Source organism: Pogonomyrmex barbatus, unplaced genomic scaffold, assembly GCF_055798465.1.
Source record: "Pogonomyrmex barbatus isolate J1 unplaced genomic scaffold, ASM5579846v1 scaffold5, whole genome shotgun sequence".
NCBI classification, from domain to species: Eukaryota; Metazoa; Arthropoda; class Insecta; order Hymenoptera; family Formicidae; genus Pogonomyrmex; species Pogonomyrmex barbatus.
The window spans coordinates 5051444-5074734 of NW_028297149.1; the positions used below are offsets into that span (position 1 = coordinate 5051444).

At 32.6% G+C, this 23291-nt stretch overlaps 4 protein-coding genes across 15 annotated transcripts in view; all 4 read right to left on the reverse strand.

Annotated features, from left to right (window-relative positions):
- Positions 1–380: 380 nt before the first annotated feature.
- LOC105426462 (uncharacterized) lies at positions 381–3616 on the reverse strand. The gene is made up of 4 exons (XM_011637706.3): positions 3415–3616; positions 2532–2728; positions 1891–2084; positions 381–662 (listed from the first exon to the last, which is right to left on the reverse strand). Exons 2-4 carry the CDS (start codon positions 2726–2728, stop codon positions 475–477), a joined length of 579 nt encoding a protein of 192 aa, XP_011636008.2. The 5' UTR covers positions 3415–3616; the 3' UTR covers positions 381–474.
- Positions 3617–3925: 309 nt separating this feature from the next.
- Positions 3926–13067, reverse strand: LOC105426436 (uncharacterized). Of its 5 annotated transcripts, none has more exons than XM_089081377.1 (21): positions 12914–13067; positions 12254–12396; positions 10579–12173; positions 10377–10490; positions 9629–9781; positions 9395–9552; positions 8996–9053; positions 8705–8887; positions 7792–8008; positions 7365–7464; positions 6987–7192; positions 6687–6885; positions 6292–6537; positions 6089–6208; positions 5829–5971; positions 5216–5402; positions 5051–5138; positions 4852–4971; positions 4614–4769; positions 4406–4507; positions 3926–4172 (listed from the first exon to the last, which is right to left on the reverse strand). In XM_089081377.1, exons 2-21 carry the CDS (start codon positions 12378–12380, stop codon positions 3999–4001), a joined length of 4446 nt encoding a protein of 1481 aa, XP_088937503.1. In that variant the 5' UTR covers positions 12381–12396; positions 12914–13067; the 3' UTR covers positions 3926–3998. The 5 variants fall into 5 exon arrangements, with proteins under 5 accessions (XP_088937503.1, XP_088937504.1, XP_088937502.1 ...); XM_089081378.1 differs by having other exon boundaries at positions 12811–13065; XM_089081376.1 differs by having other exon boundaries at positions 12707–13065.
- A 1238-nt stretch (positions 13068–14305) lies between these two features.
- RpL7 (ribosomal protein L7) lies at positions 14306–16541 on the reverse strand. The gene is made up of 6 exons (XM_011637651.3): positions 16391–16541; positions 15842–15956; positions 15561–15736; positions 15213–15460; positions 14751–14848; positions 14306–14456 (listed from the first exon to the last, which is right to left on the reverse strand). The coding sequence occupies exons 1-6, from the start codon at positions 16399–16401 to the stop codon at positions 14346–14348; spliced, it is 759 nt and encodes a 252-aa protein (XP_011635953.1). The 5' UTR covers positions 16402–16541; the 3' UTR covers positions 14306–14345.
- Positions 16542–17973: 1432 nt separating this feature from the next.
- The window catches only part of rhea (Talin_middle and talin-RS domain-containing protein rhea), a 46902-nt gene continuing 41584 nt past the window's right edge, over positions 17974–23291 (reverse strand). For all 8 annotated transcript variants that reach the window (XM_089082076.1, XM_089082071.1, XM_089082073.1 and 5 more), the window contains 2 exons: positions 22173–22811; positions 17974–21681 (listed from right to left, as the gene is read on the reverse strand). In XM_089082076.1, coding sequence (XP_088938202.1) covers positions 20128–21681; positions 22173–22811 — 2193 coding nt within the window. In that variant the 3' untranslated portion in view covers positions 17974–20127. The remainder of the gene's footprint in view (positions 21682–22172; positions 22812–23291) is intronic.

Sequence of the window (23291 nt, forward strand, 5' to 3'; positions counted from 1 at the left end):
ATGTATTATGTACAAAAAAATACATACGTATATGCACTTTATGCAGCTAATTCAGTTAGTCCTTATTACCTAATTAAATTTTTATTACCCGATTAAATTTAAAAATTGTCAATTGCAAAATTTAAAACTGAACATTATTATTTTGTTTTTCTTGTTCATCTTCTACAAATTATACATAAACATTTATGTAAAAATAATATGTAATAAATATTATTTCAAAATATATTTTTATAATAATAACACTTTAATCTTTAATTTATATAAATCTCCGAATATAATTTTTTAGTATCTTCGCAATGGATACGTGATTCTGTCCCCACACAGCATCGAAATTTTTACTGACTTAAACTATAAAATTATTAATTATATAAAATTCCGTATTATACAATTAAAAATAACGCATTATTTTATTAAAAAAAGAGAATTCCATAAACTGTAAGTAACATGCATAACATTTCGTGCGCAGTAATGTTTTTAATTTTCCTTCCTGTTAGTGACAGCAAACTCCAATTTCAGCCTCTTCAGAATTTCTTGTCGTTGATACATGACTTCTCTGCGACACAGCGGCGAAAATGCGATCGGGCATTCGTATTGCACGGTTTCGATACATTTTGTGTCCTTCATACCGTCCGCATCGAATCTGAATTGCGAAATAGACTCCACTGAAAAGAAAACAGCCCGATTGATATTCGTTTCAATGTGAAGAGAAAAGTCTACGGAGCTAAGTCGGAATCGAATTGTGTAAACAATTCATTGCAGTAAGCCGAGAATATGTTCAAACAATCGATAGTATTAATAGGCAATCTCGGTAAGCGGGACTTCAAACTCCAAATCAATTCTAAAAATCAAGTTTCATTTTCGATTGAAATTTGTAAAAAATAATATTTCATACGTTGTATTTGCGAAATCGAATCGGTCTAGTTAATCTTGAATTTTACAAAATGAATACCTGCACAGAATTCGAAATAATTTCTATTGTAAAAAATCGAATCTTTTAGTAGTACTCGAGTAGTACTCGAACTTGAAAAATAAAATTGTTAGAATTTAAAAAATGTAAAATGTAAAGCTTGTAAGTAATTTTTAGTTTACACTTTTAATTAAATTTTTATTATATTTAATTTTAACGATTGATAATCGTTAAAATATTTATAATTATTAAATATATTAAATATATATTATAACAGTGCAATTCGAATTGAAGGGATATAAAATTTCTAATAAAGTATTTATGAAAATTCATTTGATTCAAATCTACTAAAAAAGTACTGTTTTTATTTTTTGGAGTAATCATAGAGAATTCGAAACTATGCAAATAAATTCCAATATACTTGTAAAATACTTATAGAGTTTTCGATTGTAATGGGTTTTAATTCGGGTTATACTGTTATAATATACTTCCTGCACTTAAAGTAAGATGCACATAGGATGCGTGAGCGTTAGAAAAAAGAAAATAGAAATAAAAACGAGTGCAGAAAGTGACGGCATCAAATTGGATCAAAATCCACTGCAATCGAAAACACTATTACTCTCAGCGTTACTTCGAACGTTGTAATATTTTTTTTTTTTGAAACATTTTTAGATCGATCCTTTTTAATGTTATTTGCGAAAAAATACTATTTATTTCTAATAGTTTATTGATCAAACTGCAAAAAAAAATTTAGAAATTTATCACATTAGAAGTGTATTATTTGCATTAAATACTTTTCCAATAAATTATAAAAATTTGTTTTCATGTATTTATAATCTTTTTTCCTTTTTTGAACGTTTCTAAAAATGTTTAAAATAATCAGGTTTGCGATTAACTGCTAACTATTATCTTATATGAAGACAAAGTCAAATTGACTGCGTTATCGATTTGTACGAGATAGATCGCTAGCGGTATCCACTTACAACAACCGAAATTGGAGAAGAAGCAAGTCAAATGCCTGGAACTGATGACGTAGCCATTGTCATCCGGCTTGACGGCATAGTGCCCGTGCGCTACATTACGGATCATCGGCAGATGACTTAAATGCTCCGTGTATCGCACCGAGTATTTCCAATGATCGTAATTCCCGCCTTCGTCGATCACGCTAAAATCCTCACTGCGACATGAATTTAAGACGGATTAATCGAAGGAATAAAATTCCAGAAACTACGCAACATGTGTGATTTCACGTTTTCGAAATTAAAATGATCTGTTCTGTTTTATTATTTCTTTCTATTTCGAAGAGATCAAAATAGTGGCTGGGTTCCGCAAAGCGCATTTTTTATAGTATACACCATGATATAGGCTATAGATAAATGTATGTATACGTGTATATGTACATTTTATAAAATCCAGTCAGGGTGTTCTCTCTCTCTCTCTCTCTCTCTCTCTCTCTCTCTCTCTCTCTCTCTCTCTCTCTCTCTCTCTCTCTCCCTCCCTCCCCTCTCTCCTTTATTGCTCCTTCTTTCTTTTTTCTTTTTATTAATAACAATAATGAAATTGATCATTTCTATTGTCATCTTCAAGTTTTTGTTTCTTTTCTAATTTAATTCTAATTACTTACATCGTTGGATTCAGTTTTTTCATGTTGCTAAAATCAGCTACGAATTCCCACACGAGTTTGGGATCCGAGTTATTTATGGTGCCTTCGAATATCACTTGATGTTTCTTCTTATAAACAAATAGCGTGTAAAGAAGCAATACGCCTAGAATACTGTGCAAAATCGTTCTCGTTTTCCATCTCAAGGGATTGAAACTCATCTGCATGCAAAAAAAAAAGAAAAACTAATTGTTATAGGTACAAATCAATTTTCCTTTTTCAATTGTTGAGACTTATTCGCATTGTATCAAAAAATACTCGATCTCGAAATCGAATTGCTGGCTTATTTTAATTTTTGACTGCATCACAGACATTTTTAAATTTACATTTATTTAGTAACATATTTTTATATATCTTTATCATTTTATTATTTTCAAGATGAAAAGATTTTTTTTTCTAGATAATTTTCAAAGAGTTCATTCTTCCTTTTTCATAAAATTCATTATAAAGAATGGCTTGACGTATCAATTTTAATTGAATAAAGTTTTTTTTTTTAGTTATTATCAAATTAACAATGCAATACTTATTACGTTCTTGCAATTACAATCGTATTTTTACAAATTTTTATAGTTATAAAACTCTAATACATATAATCTACTTATTATTATACTAAATTATTATACTAAAATACCGACAAGTTTCAAACAGTTTTTGCACATTTTATTTTATTACTGAGCGCGTAAATAAAGCAAACGGAGAAGAGTACATCTTGAATGTTTATTTCTCAAAGGTGGGTTCTTTTTCGGAAATGAGATACAGCGTGCGCACGAAAATCCAACATAATCGAGCAACATTACGTGAGAGTAACGTAAGTTTTTCTTTAAAATAAATGAAATTTCACACTTACTGCTATCACAAGGACTATCCGATTGGTAGCGATTCGGCGCGAGATCGCGAATACTTCCGGTCGGAAGTATTATCAGCGAAGCTTAGAGATTTCGAGGGAAAGCGATAAGAGAAACTTGTCGGTGTGATAGCTCTTTATCCATTGGGCTCCGATCTCACACTGTATTCCGCTCGCTAACCAGCATTCTTTTTTTTCGCTACGCCTCGCCGCTACGTCACAATTTGTATGAATGTAGACGTGTATTTCAGGGCCGGACGATAGACCTGAAATAGCGGAAACAGTGAGAGATCCTTATTTCTATCAATATGGATTAATTTTAATTTTCTCGGTTAAATTCACTTTTTATTTTTATATAATTCTATGGATTAAAAAAAAATAAAATTATAAATTGAATCGAAATCGAAGTTAATTTATATTGATGTAAATGAGTAAGGGAGTAAGATCTCGTTACAACGCGAGAGAGAGAGAGAGAGAGAGAGAGAGAGAGAGAGAGAGGACCGGGAAAAATTCATTTGATTGCTATAATATAAAAATTTATTTCAAATATCTATGTACAAGTTTTTTATGTACAAAGAGCGAAATTCTTAATTGTCGTCGGATTGATTTTTCTTGCCAAATACAGATTTTACGTGCGTTGGTAACAAAGCGTTCAATCGGTCGGGTGTAGACATGGAACTCAAATTTAATAATCTCACTAAACCATTTTGGTAACCCACTGCAAGCCATAGATAACTCCATGCGTTTGGATTCCAAGCCATCTAAAAAAAATAATATTATCTTGTATTAATGTTTCGATTTCAGTTACATTTGCTTTCACAAGCGAATAAAAAAAAATTAATTTTTGAAATGTATTAACATGTGTAATATATATATATATATATATATATATATATATATATATATATATATTACATATTTTTTTTACATGTATATATGTTTTAAGTATTTCATAAAAAAAAGTAAAAGTAGGAGTAAATTTGTATTAACGTACCCTGTTCGCAGAGGCAAATGGATATTGTTCAACTTGAACGGACCTCAATTTAGTATTATTCAGAGTATCCGGCTTATCTTTAGTGATATCTTTCTGTAAATCCTGTCCAAAAAACAGAAAATCGATTGATCAATTATATCGATCAATTGATATCAATCAATAATAAGATGTTACAAAAAATAAGATATCATGAGAAATGATAATTTACCTTTAAATTATCATGGAAAACGATACCAAAACGATCTTTGCATTCGTCATAGGTTTCTGGCATATAATTATATTCTGTCGAATCGTTTTCATCATCCTGATCGGGTGTATGTTGCTCTTCTTTTAAGAAATCCACCGTCTCAATAAAAGAATTTAACTACAAGTCATAAAGATACATATAACAAGCTTATATACAAATGTCTAATTACATAGCGATGTAAGAAGATTCGATTTCTTACCTGTCTTTTCTTGGGCAATAATTTTTCCTTTTTCAATATATGATGAGGAAAAATAGTCATTACCTCTCCAGCTAAAGTGCCATGTGCAATACTGTTAGCATAATCGGAAATAGCGATACCCTAAAAAATTGAATGTCATTTAGAAGACTATACAATTACTTATTGTCTGAAAGAGGCAACTAGGCGATAATATTCTTACATAAGTCGTCGAATTAGTTGCTAAAATTGGACAATATCTATATCCGAGGTCTCTTGTTGGTATTATGCAAGTATGCGTACATTGATATCTGAAAGAATAATCACATCAAAAATAAATGTGATTGTTATTAATTATTATCACTTTTAGATACGACAAAAATTTTACCCATGTGCATCATCGAAGGTAACAACTGCACACGGCCAATTTGTCATCCAAGCGCCATTTACTATTATGCCTTTTTTTATCCAGCTCTGTGGTACACCTGAACCTTCGAGCAAGTCCCAAAATTTATATCCATCCATGCTGCCAGAAGCAAGAAATTGATGGTTCGCGTATGGTATAAATGCCAACACTGTATAAAGAAACAAGAAAATATGGTTTTACCTTAAAATTTCTGTATTTTTATATGATATCCATGATATGATGTTCTATGATAGGATAAAGTGAGCGCGAGGATGATATAGCAGACAGCGCACTGGTCTACTATACCAAAGGTCCCGAATTAGCGTCTCGACAAAACCAAGAATGTTTTTATATGTTCGTTTCCTCTTCGGCAGTCTGATAAACTACCAAGAGTATCTTCGCTACGGAAACATCTCTCTCAACCAAGCCGTTCGGATTCGGTGTTTAAATTGTAGGTATCGTATACTTGTGTACAATCCGAGTACATACCACAGGTATACGCAAGCGAAAGAGATGGACTTTGGGCCCGACTTGGGTTGTCATTGATGACGACAATAATGATGATTTATCCAGGGATGAAATAAATATTACTTACTGGTAACTGCATTATAATGCGCGAAGAAATCTTGGCACGCGTTTATAACCTTCGTATTTCCCTGTGTCTTAAGTAACAGAGGCGAGACAGTGGGAAGATGCCATATTGCGACATGACCGTTCGTAAGACCTGCCGCAAGAAATCTAAAAAAATATTTACATTAATTCTACAAACATTACAGTAATTCTACAATGTGCTCTTACATTAATTCTACAATATGCATGAAACTTATGAAATAAAAATTAGATTGTGGATATTACTCATGCTTATGCTCCTTCGTCCATGATATCTTGGAGCACTGCCAGTTTTGTGCATTATTGTCATATAAAGGAATGTTGACGACCAGTGTCATTATTGGATCAGTTTTATAAACGGGCCATCTTTTGATGAAAATTATATAAAAATTTTTTGAATCACGCATAAAAAAAAATTAACGCACAATCAAAATTATAATATGACTCACGAGGTAGATTCGGTTTTTTCGAATTTAAGTTCGTCTGGAAACGGTAGCGAATAAATATATACACATCCATCCGAACATGCTGCCGCAAGTAATCCCATTCGCTTAAGTTTATTATCTTCTATTTTATAATTGTCAAGATCAATGTCTTGATAGCATCCTGATGGACACCATTCAAAACACCAAACTGTACCATAATTATGCACAATCGCGTAAGCCAAAGTGGGCGATCTATATTCGTTATTATCACTGAAAACAATATACATTTCAATATTATAAATTACAGTAAATGTAATGCAATAAAATTACAGCAGTTTCTTAAGTTTGTTTCAATAATTAAAATTCTAATTAAAATTAATTGAACTTAATTTATTGCACATATGTTTGCGCAAACTTACTCATGGTTTAAAGATCCAACATCCCATATTTGTATAATGTTTGGTTTTGTATATGAATATCCTATGCTATATGAGCTTTCCATTGTGGGATGCGTGCTAATTGCGATATATTGCGTTGGATTTTTCTTATACATCGGTGATGGAATAGGCAACCATGCTAATGCCCATACAGGACCACCGACAAAAAATGTTGGTACATCTGAAAAAACATTATTAGTCAGATTTAAGTATTTGAAGAGACCTTTGCGCTAAATATATTTTAATATATCATAATTTGTATAGCGTAATTTCATAAAATACCTTCATAAATATCGCCCTCAAATCTGTTCATGTGTTTCCAATCATCATTATCAAAACTTTCCGATGAATTCTTGTTTTTTGTACATTTGAAGGACATCGAAACTGTTAATTCTGGGAAATATTTTGCAGCGTCGTTATTTTCCAATAATGTAAAACAATTTGGTGCATCGTCATTGAATAATGCAAGTTCATAATGTCTTAGCTCGCTGTAATCAAATTATGAATAAAATATTTTAAATATCAACATTATTAATTTGTGTGTAATTATGTATATAATTATTGAAACAGAAAATAGATTAAATTATATAGTAAATTTAAAATCATATTTTAATTTTATTAATATTGTAGCATGTACATTAGTAAATTAATTATACATACAAATTTAAAGTCCAATCAATAGCGGGTTCAAAAGCTTTGTTTGATTGTGGCCTTGGCTTGATTGTCTCTGGGCAAATGGCTTCTAAGATTTTGTTGACTGCTAAAATTTTTTACAAAAATATTATATTAGTAAAATAATAATATACTATATTAGTATACTATAGTAATATACTATACGACTAGTATACTATAGCATACTAGTATACTATAGCATACTAGTTAGTATACTATACTATAATATATTATAGTATACTAATATAGTATTTCATATCTTAAGCGCGTGCGCGTATCGCATATACACGCGCGCGCGCGTGCTAAAAAAATATCTGAAAAAATATTTGTATGTGTCTGTGTGTAATAATTGTTATACTGTTTATTATATCACATAATAATTTATACTATTTTGTTATAGTATAGTTCAGCGTACCTGTATTATCAGAATTAGTTTTCAATAAACGACGACTACTACTAAACTTTCGTTTCACGTTACATTCAAAAATACTTTCGTCTGACGAATATTCATCTTCTTCTACCTCATAATCAGAATGTTTCTCAAAATCCTCGACAAGATGAACTTCTGTTATATGAGCTGCAATCTTATCTTTAGAATCCGCAGAAAACTTGCAAATTTTACACAGAAAATTCTAAAAAAAGAAGAAAGAAATATTTAAAACATTAATCATTTTTAAAAATATAAACTATAAAATCATAAATAAAAAATAATTTATATAGATTCAATAGATTAAAATTAATAGGATATATTAAAAGATTTAAGAGCTGGATCATTAAGCTAAATGTTAAACCAAAAACATAAATATATATAACAACTAGATAGATTATTTGTTTTTGACTATTTATCATATTAAAAATGAACCTAATCGATAATAAATAGTCAAAAAACATTAAAAGAATTCAAGACGGGATATTTCAATCATTGCTGGATCTTGATGTCTAGTAATTTTTATCTTTCTTTATATATATTTATAAAATTTAATAAGCCTTGTTTCTATCACATATCAATTACGTGCCATTACTAACAAACTTGCAATATAGTTAGCTATAATATACAGTATAATATACAGTATATACATATAAGTTAAAGCTAGAATTATGTATTTTTCATGATCTCTCGAACTTAATAATATCGATTAAATTCTCTCTCTCCCTTTTGTACATATCTTATTATGAAAATCATCTTAATCAGAATTCGAATTTGAGCTTTTTTATTTTCTTCTTTGACCAAATAAGCTTGTCATATATATTACTCGTGTTAAAACATTTTGTCAATCTATAAATTATTTATATAACAAAATTATAAAATATTATAAAATACAATATACCTCTTGTGGAGTAAAATCACATTGATAATAATGCTCGCAAATAATTTCATAAGAGGTGCTCGTGAAATTACATCCTGCTTGCTTGCAAGATGCAGTACCCTGTGAATCTATTTCTTTTTTCCATTTGACTTTCCAAACATTTGGAATTTTTCTGTTAAGATTGAACCTTTGTACGATATTGTTCTAAACATATAATCATTGTATTAATATATATATTATAATAAGTTTTTATAATAAATATAACAAATTTTAATATATAAATATAAAAAAATAAGAATTTATATTTTTTACCGTGCATAGATTTGGCTCTTTTAAAGATTTAGAAAGTTGCTGTATCTTTGGCACCGCTCTGTAATTATAAAATAAATAAATATACATATACACAGGTGTTCCAAAATTACTAGATGACCTTTCACTCTGATAAATTCTATGAAACAGTTAAGATGAAAATATATCATGTTTGAATGCGCAAAGTTTTCAAGAATTTATTAGTCAACTTTAAATGCTTCTCTTAAATGATTCTTTAAAAATTATTACAACCTCGACATTTTTATATAAAAGTTTTCATCTTATAATATTGCACAGAATTTGTTAAAAAGATATCTGCTAATTTTAATGTAATTTTAATGTATAAATAACTGTATCAACAAATATAATTTAAGTAACTTGTAAATAAGATTTTATACTTGCCTCTCTGCTGCTTTCCGTTTAGTTTTTTCAATATCCATATTTACTTCTTTATCTTTATTCTGTTCTGATTGCCTGTGGAAACGTTCATGTACATCTACAGAGGAAGGCATCATAACTGCTTGACAAATAGGACATGTCACCATTAATGATTTTCTTTCCTATAAATAAATAAAAATTTGTGGCGATATGTATCTATATAATATATATTATGTAGCAAATTTTATTGCTTCTTACTTCTTCTGATTTTCCACAAAATTGCATATGCGATATAAAACCAACGACACTTCGTTTCATAGTACCACATTCTTCACAAGTTAAATATTTCTTTTTCTTTTTAAGAGCAGCAGTCAATATTCTCTTTAACAATTTTTCGTCATTTCCAAAGTCCTATAAGCAAACGCAAATTTATTGTTTATATAAACTTTTATGCACTGCAAAAATTTATAATGCTATTGAATTTATATATTATTGAAAGTGACAGGAGTAAAAAAGCTATAAGTCGGAGACTCTTGCTGAGATGTGTATTTATTTAAAATTATTTTTTATCAGACATTTCGATTTGATTTAGGTCATCTTCAGTGATCTATGAATACATACAAACATCAAACAGAACAATGACATGTGCAAAAATAATTTTATAAGCAGTATGATAATACTGCATATATGATAATACTGAGATCTTATTTAAAGAAAAAATTAGAATTTATCAAAGTACATTAAACAAAGAACAATGTATTGAGATGTTTTTTTATGACCAAAAAAATAGAATCTTTAGCGTTATTATCAAACCAGTTGTAAAAATATATAATAAGTATTGCATTGCTGTCGAGTTGGAATCAAGTTAAAATGTCTGATCAAAAATAATTTTAAACAAATACACATCTCAGCAAGAAGCTCCGGCTTATGACTTTTTTGCTCTTGTCACTTTCAATTTATTTTGAAGAAGTTTGGATATCGCCTCAACAAATTTATATATTATTACCAATGCTTCTTTATCTTTTTGCCAAGCCATGTCATTATGCTGATGTAAATTATGCGAAGACCATTGTTTTTTCGGTAATTCTTGGTTGCATTTAGCGCAAGTTACCAATTTTATCTATAAATAAAGCATTTTATATGAATTCTTCATGTTATAATTGCGATATGTCATAATAGCATAAGTTTTAAAATATAATACAACTTACTTTTTCAATACAATTAGCTTTTTCAGTATTCGGAGTTTCTTCAATATTTGAATATACAGCAGCGTTTTTGATATTTTCAACATGATCTGTCGCATTTGTGTCATTTAAGTTTATTTCATTATCCTTCTTTGTTTGCAATTGAGAAATGTTTTTCATTGTTGATCTTGGAATGTAGTCTGTATCTAAAGAATTTTGTGATGTCCCTCGACCACGTCCTCGTCCTCGACCACGACCACGACCACGACCACGACCACGACCACGACCACGACCACATCCTCGACCTCTACCTCTGCCTCTAGAACCAGGTGGTCGACCTCGTTTCCTGATAAAAACTTGATCTTCCACAGAATCACTTTCATCGCTTAAATCACTTATACTGGTGGTAATCTTAAATGCATTAGTACGCCTTCTATTACGTGTCACATATTCGTTAATGTTCTCGGGAATCTCTTGTGATATATCATCGTTTCTTAATTTTTTTGATTGACTTTCATCTGTGGAAACATCTATTACTTTTCTAGGTCTACCTCTTTTTCTCTTCTCCTTTGGTGCTACAAGTAACTGATTTTGTTCATCATTCATATTTATTTTATTTGCTATAGATGAATCTTGACATATTGTGTTGTTCATTGATTGCATCTCCTCTGTGAACGATTCTACCAAACTTGGCGATTTATTTTCAATTGTAACTAATTTCGATTTCTCCTCGCTATTATCTCCGACATTCGAATGAGAAGGCAGTGATCTCGTTAGTTTAGCTGGTAGTGCAGCTACTTCAATTTTGATTTCCATTCCCGAATCAGTTTCTTGATCTTCGGCTACAGTTCTTTCATTTGATGAAATACAATGCTGCTCGCTTATAATTTCATTTTGATTCTGCACTTCTGTCGGCAAGGTGTTATTAGTTAATCCTTGAGAAAAATTACTTGATACAATATGATCATTAATTTTTCCCTGCCGACAATCCCTTCTATTTTCATCAGGTACATTTTCGTTAATAATTAAATATACATTATCTATTTCCGGATTATGTAACACACCATTGTTTCTTTCTTCAAATGTTGTCAAACCATTTGTGTTGTTTGTTTCCACAGACGATGTTCCTGTTCTATTGCATTTATTAGCAAAGGATAAAAATTTCTTTCGAGAATATGTCATTGACCTACAATCAGAATTCACTTTTCTAGTATTAGTTTCGTCTTCTTCTGCATTAACAATACTACTTGCATTGCTATTGAGACATTCGGATGTTAATTCAGGTATACATGTTGTGTTCTGTGAAGGGATTAATCTACAAAATTTAAGTATATTACTCTTGTTTGTATCTGTTGTACATTTTGCTGCGCTATCTTCATTTATAATTATCTCTTGTTCTGCATTGTTAGATTTATTAATGCTGTTGAAATCTCTTAAATTATTTTGAGGACAATGTAATATATCTCCGCTTGAATAATTGTCATGGTTTAAAATAACAGATGTAGGTTCATATTGATTATTATTTGTAATTAGGATATTATTAGAACACTGACTGCCCTGTACATTATTGTATCTCCTCTCTGTATCCAATGATATATTGCTTTGGTATGAAGTAGAAGCTTGAATTAAAAAGTTATAAATATTATTAGTACTGTTTCAAAAATAAAGTTTCACAAAATAGTAAGAATAATTAGCTTACCACCAACTGCATCAGTATTGTTAAGAAGAGCATTTTGCATATCAATATCACGAGAGAACATCTTCGTACAATTTCCAGATGTTCCATCATAATACCTAGTTGGATGTTCACTCTTTTTGAATGACATTTCGGAGGAGTTTACCCTTTTTTTGAAAATAAAATAAGATTTAATCAATCATAGAGAATAAGTCTTTATGTCTAAATCAGATGGTTGATTGGGAGATACAATATTAATTACTTAACACAATTATCATTTTAATATTTAACAAACTTGTGGGCTAATATATTGCGATATATCCCAATAACAAAAAATACGAAGAAAGAGAAAAGAAAAAAAAAGGGAACCACGGGGATTCGAACGTGGTACTCATGGCATCGAAGTACAACCTTCTAGTTACAACTCCAAAAGAGTACTTTCGTGATTCGGGTAACGCGAAGACATTTACTACTTACTCGCGAGAGAATTCGCGATCACAATTCTACGAGAAAGTTTCACAGGATTTTCGTAGGTTCACTAGTACAGGTAACACAGAAAAATTTCTTCGTTAGAGACTTACAACGTGCGCGGATAACGTGAGTAGGTTATAAGCGTCGTGCGATCACGTGTGATCAATTTTAATTAATTTTAATTAACATTAATATTAACATTCGCATACTTACTGTACCTTACGATAGATAAAATAATAAAGTGATAAAATAATAATTTTTTATTATTTTTTTTTTTTATACTACGTCACGAGCATGCGGATCGCATGCACATTTTAAGCTGCATGCACAAATGTATGTATTCATCGCCTACATTGTGAGGGCGCAGACTATCGATTGCCGCGTCCCTGTTGCAATTTGCCAAGGGAATTGTACACTTTTTACAAATCGGCATGCATCCAAACTAGTGGTTTTTAATGCAAAATGCAAAAGTGTTCGCCATGCAACGAAAACTACACGTTATGTCCATTTATACCAAATATAAATTAATTTATCAATGTAGATTTTATAGAAAAGTGATGAGTTGATTGGCTACACGTTGTTTCTTGACATGCAGCAAGCGTCGTCCTGTATGCAAGAACCTTAATCACATCGATTAAAAATCCTTTTTATATAAATTTTAATTTACTTTTTGTTTTGATGTACTAATGTAAAGGTTTTATTATAAATAAAAACTGAACGAGAAAGTCGTTTAAAATTGACTAATTTATTTACGGAAAATTCTCGCATTCAGATGTCACTTCACATAGTGAAGATGCTCTTACATATTAATTCATCGCATCTATTCCTGCTTATGATATATTTTATTTGATAATATTAATAATTGGATTTGACTAAGGGCCTGCACACAATGGAGCAAATATTAGGAACAAGAATAAATATTAAATTTTGGAAATTAAAATTCGAAATAAAAATTAAATGTAACGCACAATAAGTAGAAATAAGTCTTATACTTATTTGTATTCATTGTGCGTTAAATTTAATTTTTATTTCTAAAATTTAATATTTATTCCTATTTCTAATTTTTTCTCTATTGAGCGCAGGACCTTACACTCTACATCTATATTGTTATTAATCTTTATATATAATAAAAAATCACGAATGAATAAGGCAGTTTCAAAATAATTTTATCATTATATGCAGAATTATATCAATATTTAAAAGTTAAATCGGTATATAAGAACATTTTCACTTTTACAATGCACTATACCTGAACATGAGAATTTTTCGCAAACCAATTGATTAACTTTAAACGTTTTTAATTTAAAAATTATCATGATTTCAATATTTTCGTTCAAATTTTTGTCTTAAAATATTCTATACAATTTCTCCTGATAATTTGGGAAAATTATACACTTTATATACATATAAATTTGCATTTAAATGCAAAATATTTAGTACAAAAATGTCTTTCAATATTCTTACAGTTTTATGATGCTATTTTGCAATTGCATTTCCCTGAATGTCATAGTTTTATAATATTTTGCTCTTTGTTCTATTAAAAATATGTAAATCATTTATGGTATATTAATCAAATGCTTGTGAACAATGATTTAAGAAACACTGTTTTAATTAGAGGATTTTATTTACGAAGATTTTTATAAACTTATATCATCCTTCTGAGAAGCTCATTGATTTTATCTTCTCTATTTCCAAAGTCGCCACCTTCTACATAATGGTTAGTCTTCTTGCGCCATCCACCATTTGGCGTGTTAAGCTACAAATACATAAAGAAATTATTTTTAATATGAATATACAGCGTTTTAAAGGAAACAAGTCATTAAAGCAATAACGTAATGTAAAATATTTTAAAAACAATATTTTATAAACAAAAATGTTTGAGTTTATCTTAGATTTGTGATTAAGACATCATTCACCAACAAGAAAAACTCGTATTGCTTTTCGACATAATGAGAGGTAACAGATTTAAATTAATCTATAACCATGCCTATGTCGAAATACAAAGTATTGATATATACATAATGATTCTTTGATATCTCGAAGAACAAACCTTGAAGGGCCACAGGAAGTTGCTGGCGTATTTGAACTGTGGACCAACAGTGAATATCTCATGGATTAAATCTTCAGTACAGATGATATTAGATCGACCTAAATGCAAAATAAAATTTTTTTTAAATAGATTGTTCACTAATTATATATACAATTTAAGGGATAACTATATATAGCAACATACATTAGTATTAATATTATACATGTATTAGTTTTTGTATCAATTATTTTATCATACTTGACTAATAATATAGCCAAGCATTAAAAAAATTGCTTAATTAATTTTTGACAAACTGGAAGGGAGAATATGTATATCCCAAAAACTCCCATGGAATTGTCAAGAATGATTTGTTACATACATGACGCATACTAATCATGTCTCAGAACTTTACCAATAATCAATGATTGTTAATTCATACAATTAAAAATTTAAAAAAATTAAAAAAAAAACAGCTTTACTAACCAAGCTTCTTCTCGATGATGGAATTGCTAGTGATCGGTATACGTTGCCTGTTTATCTTGGCAAATCCACGTTTGTAAATCAACTCACGAACTGATTTCAAATTAGGATATCCCCACGTAATGTAAGGTTCAACGATACGTAACATATTAATCGTTGCTTTGTTCAATTTTACAAAAACACCATTGTTGATCTGTTTCAAACGGAACAGTTGTAATACCTTCCGTACTTTTGGTGCAACTTGGTTCACACTATAATAATGATAGTGCAATGTCAATTAAATTAACTCAATTTGAAGTCTTAGAAAAAATCAAGTATAATTTAAATTATAAGCAACATATCCATACTTACCCTCGAATACGGATAACAAATGCAAGACGTGCCTCACCAGGAATATAATAATTTCCACGGTTTTTAGCTTGTCGCATCAATCGGATTTCATCCCTCTCCTTTCTTCTGTATTCCTTTACATAGTTCTCAGCTCTTTTAAAAATCTGTTTTCTCTTCTTGTAACGATCTGCCCGTTGCTGCAAAACAATTAATAATAAAATAAAAATCAATTTATCAATGTCTCTATTCAAGTATAAAATTAAAAAAATAACAAACTGCCAAATTATTAACGCAAACATTACCTTGATGGAAATTTGCAAACGTGCAGCTTTAACTGCCTCACGGCGTTTTCTCCTCTTCAATACAGACTCCGGCACCGCCGGCAATTTTTTAGTTGAGGGAACAGTTTCTTTTTTCCTGTATCGAGAAATACGATCATGTTTAATTGTGTCATCATCTTGGACGTACATGTTTCATAAGATATATAAATTTCCATCAAAAATAGGTTATGATTGAATAACGATAAGTTATGTTGATTGAAAAACGGTATTCTTTTTTAATTTTCGTGCATTATACAAGTATTTAATTAGTAGAATCAGTTTGTAATCAATGGTAAACAAATTTATTTTCATAATACAGTGATGTTATCATGCTTTTATGCTTCATAAGAAACAACGGTGTACCCGCGTCTTTCATGTTAACAATCTCTCTTGCCTAATTGCTTAAAATAAAAATATGAGTCCACCAATACACATGTATTGTAAAAGATTGTTAATACAATGTTTCTACATTTCCAAGATCATATTGCCGGTTGATGCGATCGGATTTTATAAGACATCGAAGTTACTTACGCGTCCGCCATTCTTCCACGCGTTAAAGGAATCCTTAACCTCTTTCGGCTTTACAGCAGAAGAATTAGCACCTGCGTATACGAGATGCGCGACAATATGGTGTACTCAACATATCAACCAATTACCATGCTGTTCTGATAGAAAAACAAATCATTTATTGGCTACCATGTAATCACATGTCATAAAGTATATTCAGAAGAGAGGGATATGATAGCACTACGCTGATTGGTCAATTAAATATAACATTTTCTGATTAGTGGTCCATTGGAAAATTCCTAGGCTTCAGCTGATGTGAATGGATGTATGCCACAGTATAAGTAGATGTAGTAGGTTCGTTCAGCTTAATATCCGTGAAATGATTGTCACTCGCGCATGACAAAATGCACAATAATATGGCGATTCAAAGAAATTGTACATATCATAACCACAGTACTGTGGTATAAATTTCAAAGGTCAACACAATAATTTAAATACTTCCAAGCAGCGCTCGGAATTAGTTGAACATTTCGGTCCGATTTCCGAAGGCGACGCCGAAGTTCCCCTACCATCGCTCGAGTCTCAGCGGCCGAGTCAAACGGCTGTGCCTTAGTGTCGGTCCACAATAAGTATTTAATCTTTAAGCCGTAAGAAATTGACTAATCATAGTCGAGTATTCTTTTCATATTCGATTATAATTGGTCAAGTTCTTACTTCTTAAAGCTTAAATCACCTATTGTGGATCGACACTTAGATATTTTTATTGCTAAATTATTTTTATAAATAAACAAAACATTGAATTTTCTATTATTAATATATTATATTGTGCTTTATTTATGGATTCTTTCATTCTTTTTTCAAACGGTGAAATTCTATGGAAAGTGTTATCCCGGACATAGGAACGTTCTTAGAACATACTTAGTCGATCGTACGACGTATGAAAATAGTATTCTGAGATGATCGCAATATACGCATTGCGATCTTCTCAGAATATACTCAGAATGTACGCGTGCTGTTTAGGGGCAGTATAAATAGCAAAGTTTATTTATTATTTTCTGAATATATCCTGAAAATATATGAGAAATGATATTATGCAGAGATATTATATGAATTTTCTTCGTATATTATCGATGATCATCGTACATTCCGTATGAATACAGAATATCCGTATGATATCATGTTTCTGTTAGGGAGATAATTCCAAATTCTGCCTCGTCCAAATCCTCCTCTTTCAATACTTTGCGTATAATTAATTTTTATGTCATTATAGAATGTCTAAAAGATTCCAAATAAGACATCTGAAAGACGTCTAAAAAAAGTTATTTATTGAAAAATAAGATGTCTTTAAGACATCATAAATCGGATCATAAGACGCCTTAAAAATGTTTTTTATAATTTTTTTATAATTTAATAAGACGTCTTATAATATTTAAGATGTATTTTAGACATCTTTAAGACGTCACAATGTTCTGTGGTTTTCAAGGAAAATGACATCATCTGAATAATCATGACAATTTTACACGGATTATTCAAAGATTTTTTTACCACGTATAACAAATGCGCATAGAATTTTCAAGAATTTTTAAGGAAGAATAAAAAATGTTAAATGTTAGAAATTCTTTTATTCATTTGTTAGGTTTGTATAAACATTTAATTTTAATAATGGCAAAAAGATTAATAATACAAACCATAATAATAATCATAATATCTTTCGTCGCGTAATCAAGATTAATAATAATAAGTAAAAAGATTATAATGTTGATAACATCGTAACATTCCGTGTGAAAAATAAATTTGAAAGATATATTTCTAAGTCTGTATAAGACACAATTATAGAACAATTAAAAAAATACCCTTTATATAACATAAATCGTTAAAACAATGCGAAACATGATTACATTAATAAAGATCTGTGTTTCTTATACATAATGTAATATATAATCTATGTGTATATCTTAATATATATTTATATGTATGTATAATTTGTTATATCTTGCGATATATTTGTTATAAATCATGGCACATTCCAAAGATACAAGGATCCACACAAATCGAGCGCGATGCGTGCCGTTTGATTTTCTCATCCATGTAAATTTAAAAATAATCCATAAAATAATTATAATTCTCTGTCGCTTTGTAACTCATAACATGATCACAAAATGCAGATGTAGGACTAAGATCGGTTAGCAGATTCAATAAAAAAAGAAGAGAATCGGCGCTTATTGACTCGAATTTGTTGTCTCGTTGTTATTGAGAAGACGATTTGTACGAATCCAAAACCAAATGGACGATTTCTTCTAAAGGTACATGACATAATACGCGCATCGTTTTGGAAAAGCTCGATGTTAACAGTTTGTCTGATCGACACTCGGCATGCATCGTCCACCCACACACACACACACACACACACACACACACACACACACACACACACACACACACACACACACACACACACACACACACACACGCGCGCGCGGTGGTATAAACACATTAGTAAAGCATCCAATTTTTGGTAATATTAGAAACTTCTTAAAATCATACTATGAACATATTAAAGGGAGGAAGCGGTAGCTCACTGGACTTTATAGGCACTTCTTTTTTTTTTTTTTTTTTTTTTTTTCTTAAACGATCGCAGTGACTTTCGGTAGCGTCACGAGAATCTCTCAAATTTTGTATACATACTAAGGGAAGAAGGTATTTATATATAATTCATCTATTCGTAAAAGACAATAATAATTGCACTAATCGTTCACTCGACGTGGAAGCTTAGGTGATGGCTAAAAAGTATATAAGGCGCTCGTATCAAATAAATTCATCAAAAATGAGCTACCGCCTGTAAAGTAACGGTATATAAAATCGCGTTAGAAAAAATATAAGAATCGAGACGAAGAACCAGTATCTTGCGACAGTGGAGAATGTTCAGAATAAATAGAGACGCGACAAAACGCCGGGGAGAAGAAGCGGAAGAGTTATTCGAGAAAACGGAAAGTGTTAATAGCGGTGATGTGCCGCCGGGCTCGTCTTGGCGCCGCGCGACATCGGAAAAATTAATAAAATTAAATGATATGTTGTTTCTCTTGTTAATCCGGTAGTTCTTAACCATAAATGAATAAACATAAAATTAACTCTACATTAAATCAAGCGCATAATTATTTCTATTATCCTCGAGCTGTAAGCAGTATACAAGAAAAAAAGAAATAAAATGAAGAACAATGTGCGAAAGTTTCAAGTTTTCTTACGTTTGATGTAATGTTGTACGTACGATCAATTCGCGTCTCATAAATTCGATTATGGCTATCGGATTTTTATGGCTCGCGACTGTAGGCATTTCACGATTAAATATATTCGTAAGGCTACTTGATCGAAAGCACGAATGTTACGTTTATCTAAGGGCACTTTCTATCGTTTCGCTAATAAATAACTTTATTATCCTTCCTCTTTGTTTCGAAGCGCACTTGCATACGATACGGTAAATTGAAATATTGACTGCCAACGCGACAGTTTTCTTTCTACAAAAGCATTATTATCCGATTAAGAGCCACTACCGCGTTATTCTTTTATTAATCTCGATTAAAAATATCGTTGATCTCAATTGAGAAAAAACTATCTATCGTACTAAAATATTTTTTATCTATTTTATTTCGTTTCGTATTAGACTACTCGAATTAGGCAAGTATTATTTTTCCTAAAATCGTTTCTGAAATTATCGCACTATCATTGCGCATAAGTGGGCTTCGTTATATCGTGTAATTTCCTCTTCATTGTTTGTCCTCGTAACGAAAAGTCTTCGTGTTAGATTCCTGCCGACTCGACATTGTCATCGTGACGGTTTTCTTCTCCGTGACTTTGTGCATCGATTGCTTCATCATGCGTTCTTCAACGGTATCGTTGCCCTTGAACGTTGACAGTTCATTGCCAGATGTATATTCCTTAGTCTCCTCGGTAGTCTCATAATTGGAGCTGCTGGTACTCTTGCCGGGCGTAGACGTATATGTCTTCGTCGTGACTGTTTCGATTCTACCGCCGGGAATGACTTTACTCTCAACATTCTTGAATGTCTGATGCTGCGGAATACCGCTGCTGAATCGCTGTGTGTCTATCTGCTTCTCGGAACGGAACGTACTCATTGGACTGACACTTGAGAACCGATCAGTCGGATACTTCGGCTGATCCTGCGGAGACTTCCTGTCTTCGGAAGTTTGCTCCTGAACGGTTTTAGGAGTCGGGGATTTCGTTGAGTACGAAATGTGTTGGGGCGGCGGAAATGAAGCCATTCCATCTGCGTGTTTCTTCTCCGTAACGTAACTCTCTTGATTAATCCTTCGCTCGATCGAACTGTACTGGCCTGGCGAATTGTCCGTTATGATTTTCCTTTCGGTAACGATGTACGGACTCCTATCCTGGTAACTGTCAACCGTGTATTTTCTGTCCAGGGATCCGTATTGATCCACGATGGACCGGTATTGACTGTCTTTCATCTTTCTCTCAAGCGTGCTCTGCGTCGAATGTACTTTCTCCGGACTCACCAGGTTCTGTCGATCAGCAAATTGGTGACTGATGTGCTGCGTGGTGGACTGCAATTGGTCCAGAGTATGATTCATCGTCTGAATAGGTGAAGTCGTGGTCGGTGGCTCGTATGCTCTCGTCTCATATCGAGTGGTGTAACTCTGGTAGCCGCTTTGATCGCCCATATCGCCATCCCCATCGGTCAGGTCCGGTCGGTTCTTATACTTGGCTAGACGAATGGCAGTAAGTCGACCTCGGGCTTCCTCTAGCTCGCGCTCAATTCGTAAAACTTCCGATCGTGCGTCGATTTCCTGCGCGATACCGCCCACCATACGGCGGTTCAGAACCAACGATCTGTCCTCCTCCTGCTGGATAGCCTGTTGCGCAGCGCGTACGAGATTATCGGTAGCACGTTTCACGGCGTTACCGGCCGCTTGTAACCGTTTTGTGCTCTCGCTGTCAGGGTCAGCTTTGACCTTGCAAGCAACCAACAGTTGCGCCGTGCTGCTGGCAACCTGCTTAGCGCTGGAAATCAACTTTTCTTCGGAACTTACTCCTTGAACGAGAGCGTTCGCGGATTCCACAAGGCTGTGAGTGGCGGCTGCCACCATTCGAGCAGCCGAAATCAAGCCTTCGGACCATTGGCCGTCATCGGAACTGGTTAAGGGCGTGCGTGATACCTTCCCGGTCGCAATAAGTTCTCGTTGAGCCGCACTCGCCGCCTTTATCAATGCCGAAGTAGCAGCAGCGATCGATTTTGCGGCTTCCAGAATCATCTCATCAAAGTTCATATCTTCATTAGCTTCCTGTTGAAAGAATAAATAAAATATTACATAAAATAAAATAATTAAAAATAATTTGATCATAATTGCAAATAAGATTATATACTTTAAAAAATTATTTTTATCGTTTTTTATTATTATTATTAAGATAATCGACCATTAATTTTACTTTTACTTTTTTCTGTAAAAAAAAAAAAAAAAAAAAAAACTGTTCAACGTTTTGTTGTAAAAAAAGATCTTGATAAATAATTTTGTTCATAAAATAAAAATATGCTGAGAGAATCTTTTGCATTTTGATGCACCTAAGATTATACACAGACGAATTTTTAATTAATACTCATCCGCTGTAAACGTTGAATCTTTTCCAATCACCGTAATAATATGTTCGATTCTCGGTCGATCATTCACAACGACCAAGAAAATCAAACATATCTTGCGGGGATCAGAACGACGTGCGCCACCCACGCTGTACCTGTTACATCGCAAGTCATCACGGCGTTTTCACGGAAACTCACCTGGATGCTTCTCCTTGGCCTCAAACTGGCTAACTTCTTGGCGGCTGCATCGATACTGGCAGCAGCTCCGAGTAATTCGTTCTCGGCAATTACGGTAGGATCGTCGGGGTCGACCCAATCGTTGCCTTTCAACAGTTCCGCCACTGCCACCAACTCCGTTACGCTCTGTGCGATCTTGCGCGAGATCACCGGTAGGGTGTGCTTGGCGTCACCCGATCTCGATGATATCTGCAAGATAGCCTGCAGTAGCTCCCGATAATTGACGGCAACATCGTGGCCCGCCTGAAGGGTGCGGTCGCATAGCTCAGTGGTCTCGGCGCAATTGTGGGCCGCGGCCTTGCAGATACTCAGCATATCGCTGATAGCTTTCCTGCCCATGTTGGCGGCGGCAATTATGTCGTCCTGCTTGCAGCTATTCCCGGCGGCGACCGCCTTCGCTGTCGATATAGTGATGCTCTTCGTGCACCGCACAAGATCCTCCGGCGTCACGTTACTTCTCTGCGTCTCCGAGGAGGTGAGTGCCCGGATCTCCTGAGCTATGGCCTCGATCGTGGACTCTAACGCTCTAGTGCCACGCGTGTGCTCGTCCTCCACAGCTTTCACCGTCTTCAGCAACGACGTCACATTAGTCACCATTACCTGTGAACGAAGATTAAACATATAACTTGGGTACAAATTAGTTGCACAACTCGCTCCGTTAAATCAGCTTTTAAATCAGCAACATTAATATCTCGCGACAGCGGGATGGAATTTCTAGTTAGCGATAAATTAAGATTTTTAGTAATGATCTCAAAGTGCTAAAATGCAAATAATAATATGGTTAATGCGGGATGCGAGATTAGCGTTTCGAGCGAAGATTGTGGTTACATGAGCCAACCAAGTGATCTTCTAATGATGAAACGATGTAAATAGAATTATAAGGAAAAATTTTGGAAGTTTTTATTAAAAGCCTGTTAATAGCTCAAATGGAACGCTATGAATGAAACGTACGTACCTAACGATGATTCATCCGGCATTCCGGATGTAAAATGAATAGGTAATAGGAAGACTTCGAAACGAAGGGATAACTTATTAACGCGAGGAAAGATATGATATATATCTTGACAAACCGATCTCAAT